The following is a 4,046-nucleotide window of genomic DNA, read 5'->3' as shown; positions in this document are numbered from 1 at the left end:
AAATTTATTACCCTAAACATCGGCTTCGCGCTTTCAAGGACCTCTCACTCATTTCTCGTACCTCTCACTTTGCGGGCGACTTCAAACAAAAAAGAGGGGATAGCGAGTTGCTTATTTCGAAGCAGGGACCACTTGCTTATTTCGAAGCATTACTGTACTGCTGCCTGGGCAAAAATCTCACGATCGTCACGACATTATAGCTAGGGTATTCCATCTCAAGGTGAAGAAGATGATGGCTCTTTTGAACAAGGGTAGTCTGTTTGGAAACGTGCAATGCTTCATGTACTCAGTGGAGTGGCAAAAGCGACGTCTGCCTCACATCCACATCTTGCTGTGGCTAGAGCAGCGTATCTTCCTTGACATGATCGACAAAGTCATCTGTGCCGAAATACTTGACCCCGTGCAAGATTCTCTTCTCCAGAACATCGTCAAGGCCAACATGATTCATGGTCCCTGCGGGGGCTTAAACCACCATTCGCCCTGCACGAAAGGAGGCAGCTGTAGCAAGAGGTACTCCCGGCTGTTTCTCAAGGACACTCAGACAGGAGACGATGGATACCCGCAATATCGGAGGAGATCTCCAGCTGATGGTGGCCTCCCCGTAAAAATCAATGAGATAGAGCTGGACAACTGCTGGGTGGTGCCATACAACCCTGTCCTGTTACGTATTTTCAATGTTCATGTCAATGTGGAATTATGCAACTCTGTCAAGTCCATCAAGTACATTTGCAAGTACGTGAACAAGGGCAGTGACCAGGCGGCTTTTGTCGTGGAAAGTGAGAGGGATGAGGTGAAGTTGTACGAGAGTGGGCGATATATCAGCAGCTCAGAAGCGGTTCGGAGAATCTTAGCATTCCCCATTCATGAGAGGTACCCCACTGTGTTCCATCTTGCTGTTCACCTCGAGAATGGTCAACGTGTGTACTTCAACTCCAAGAACTTGGCTGAGAGGCTCAGCAACCCACCTCAGACAACACTCTTGGCTTTCTTCGAGCTATGCAAAACTGACGACTTTGCACAAACCCTTCTATATTCCGAGGTCCCTTCTTACTACGTGTGAAAAAATAACAAGTTCGAGAGAAGAAAGCGGGGGATGGATGTCGTTGGCTGGCCAGGAATAAAGAAGGACCATGCGCTGGGAAGAGTGTACACGATCCATCCAAACGACACCGAGTGTTATTATCTTTGCTTGCTGCTACATGAGATTAGAGGTCCAACATCCTTTTCAGATCTGAAGACTGCGAATGGTGTCCTCCGCTCCATATTCCAGTCTACATGCAAAGCATTAGGTTTGCTGGAAGATGACAAGCACTAGGACACTACCTTGGAGGAAGCTGCCTTGTGTGATTCCCCCTTCAAGCTGCGAGAGCTCTTTACAGTGATGTTGGCGTTTTGTCAACTTTCCGATCCTCTGAACCTTTGGAAAAAGTACAAAGACAGCCTCTCAGAGGACATTATGTGACAGGTGGAGAGAGAGTTGCAAGGCAGTGCGCAGCAGGTGATGGACGAGGTGTGCAACAGATGCCTAGTGCTGATTGAGGACGCAGTGTTGGTTTTGGGAGGATAAAGGTTGCACCAGTACGGCCTGCCTCAGCCAAAAGGTCTGGAGGAGATTTGGGGAACCGAGACTATCTGAGAGAGACCAACTACGACATAAACGCTTTGGCACAAGCGCTGTCGAATAACGAGGGTTTGCTGACAGATGAGCAACTCGCTGTCTATCGGCAGGGCCTTAGCAGCGTTGAGTCAGGTGCTGGTCACGCCTTTTTCCTGGATGCTCTTGGGGGTACTGGGAAGACCTTTCTCATCAACTTACTCCTGGCGAAGGTAAGGAGTGATCGTGGCATCGTCTTGGCTGTTGCATCCTCTGGCATCGCTGCTACGCTGTTGGAGGGAGGTAAGACCGCTCACGCTGCTTTTAAGCTGCCCCTCAATCTCATGAATGTAGAAACACCCCTGTGCAACATTTCAAAACAAAGCAACATGGCCCAAGTGCTGCGGGACTGTCAGCTTATTGTTTGGGATGAGAGCACCATGTCACATAAAAGAGGATTTGAGGCACTGAGCACAACCCTTAAAGACATTAGAGGCAACGATGGACTGATGGGGGGAGTCACCGTGCTGCTGGCTGGAGACTTCCGACAGACTCTGCCAGTAGTGCCAAGGGGAACTCGAGCTGATGAGGTTAAGGTATGTATCAAGGCATCACGTCTATGGCCTCTTATCTAGAAACTCTCTCTCAGAAAGAACATGAGGGTATACTTGAGAGGCGATATCTCCGCTGGGCAATTTTCTGAACTCCTACTCAAAATAGGGGATGGAAAGTATCCCGAGTCTGAGGGAAAGGTGATTATCCCTGAAGGCCTAGGCTCAGTAGTGACAACTCTAGCAAACTTATTGTCAAAATATACCCTGATATCGCCGACATCAAGGAGAAACCTATGGACTGGCTTTGCGAGCGTGCCATTCTGACCCCTAAGAACGACAAAGCTGGAGTCATTAATGACACTCTACTCAACTCATTCGACGGGGTAGAAATGGAGTACAGGTCTGTGGACTCGGTGGTACAAACGGATGACGCGGTCCACTACCCCGTGGAGTTCCTCAACACCCTGAACCCTCCTGGCTTACCAGCCCACAAACTTCTCCTCAAAGTGCGTGCTCCAGTGATGTTGCTGCGAAACCTCAATCCGCCTAAACTCTGCAATGGCACCAGGTTGCGAGTAAAGGTCCTCCACCGGAATGTTATCGAGGCCACAGTGTTCACCGGCTGTGCTCGAAGAGATTCGGTGCTTATACCACGCATACCACTCATACCATCAGAGTATCCTTTGCATTTCAAAAGGCTGCAGTTCCCCCTCAAGGTCAGTTTTGCTTTGACCATCAACAAGTTCCAGGGTCAGTCGCTGAAGTTAGCAGGGATTGACCTAAGTGAGGACTGTTTTTCACATGGACAGTTTTACGTGGCCCGGGTGAGCTCATCCACAGCCTGGTGATCCTAGCACCTAAGGGGAGAACCACAAATGTGGTCTATAAAGAGGTCCTCAAGTAAAAAAAAAGGTCGTAGATATTTTTTGCGTAATTTGTTTCACTACGATCTTCCCTTTTTTATTTCTTTACCAAATGTAATATTTCGAATTCCACTTCACCGTTTCTTTCCACATTAACATGCTTTGCTTTATTCAAATCTATATATAGTCTTTTTTTATTAGTTTTCATTTACTTTTGCAAACACCTTCGCGTAGCACTGTACTATTATATCACAAAACCATAAATAACTTTAAACATCTACCATATGATCTCAAAAAATAGGCACGCAATACAACTGAAGTTCATTGGAGATAAAATGGATTAAAAGCAATTAAATACCGGAGAAAAGCATGAGTATTAAGCCATTTTTCTTTATAGTGGAATAAGTCTAATGCGGAAACCACTAAAAAAAAAAACGCATTCACAATAGAACCTCAAGGGGGATGCGGAAATCTATTGGCGTTAAATGCAATATACGCTATCACCTATTTGCCCTACATGTACTCCGGGGCGAAGCCCGGGTAACCAGCTAGTACTTCATACGAGTCGCCTTGTGACGGTTTATCCCCGTCGGTGGATGCCGACTCAGTCGGTTGGCCGGGGGACTCGAGAATGAGTAAGCTGAGACGAGCGTGTATGTGTATAAAGGGGCTTTATTCTAATGATATATGTACAAGCACTTATCCTACAGCCCTAGGGTTCCTTACAGTCTAATCGCGCTCTTATTACTAACGGCTTACCTCTACGCGGCTTATACCTATGGCTTATGAACTAACGGCGCGGTTCGGTTCGGCGCGGTCACGGGCCGGCGATTCGGTGCGGTGCAGCGGTTCGGTCCGGCGGATATCCGGCAAGCGTATGGTCCGGCCCGGCGGTCAGGAAGCCGTCTGGGGGTATCCCCAACAGTGGCTGGCGGAACAGTGATGCTTTTGGCGGCGGTCGCAAACGCGTCTCGTCGCCGAACACTGCTGGAGGAGAGAGTGTAAGGTATTCCAAAAATAAGGATCAGTCTCGCT

At 48.1% G+C, this 4,046-nt stretch overlaps 1 protein-coding gene across 1 annotated transcript; it reads left to right on the top strand.

Annotated features, from left to right (window-relative positions):
* The first annotated feature begins 1,381 nt into the window (after positions 1-1,381).
* Positions 1,382-3,052, top strand: LOC117611167 (ATP-dependent DNA helicase Pif1-like). The gene is made up of 4 exons (XM_034339101.2): positions 1,382-1,458; positions 1,563-2,190; positions 2,433-2,898; positions 2,958-3,052. The coding sequence occupies exons 1-4, from the start codon at positions 1,382-1,384 to the stop codon at positions 3,050-3,052; spliced, it is 1,266 nt and encodes a 421-aa protein (XP_034194992.2).
* Positions 3,053-4,046: the final 994 nt, after the last annotated feature.

The sequence above is a fragment of the Osmia lignaria genome, unplaced genomic scaffold, assembly GCF_051020975.1.
Source record: "Osmia lignaria lignaria isolate PbOS001 unplaced genomic scaffold, iyOsmLign1 scaffold0016, whole genome shotgun sequence".
In the NCBI taxonomy this organism is placed as follows: Eukaryota; Metazoa; Arthropoda; class Insecta; order Hymenoptera; family Megachilidae; genus Osmia; species Osmia lignaria.
The sequence above is the reverse complement of the archived record's forward strand: the minus strand, read 5'-3'. Positions and strand labels throughout refer to the sequence as shown.

What these genes read in the sequence shown, in the direction of transcription:
- LOC117611167 (XM_034339101.2), top strand. Translation starts at nt 1,382, where the DNA reads ATGTTGGCGTTTTGTCAACTTTCCGATCCTCTGAACCTTTGGAAAAAG. An exon ending in AGCCTCTCAGAGGACATTAT is followed by an intron (nt 1,459 to 1,562) that starts GTGACAGGTGGA and finishes TGGTTTTGGGAG; the next exon opens with GATAAAGGTTGCACCAGTAC. An exon ending in GACCATCAACAAGTTCCAGG is followed by an intron (nt 2,899 to 2,957) that starts GTCAGTCGCTGA and finishes TCACATGGACAG; the next exon opens with TTTTACGTGGCCCGGGTGAG.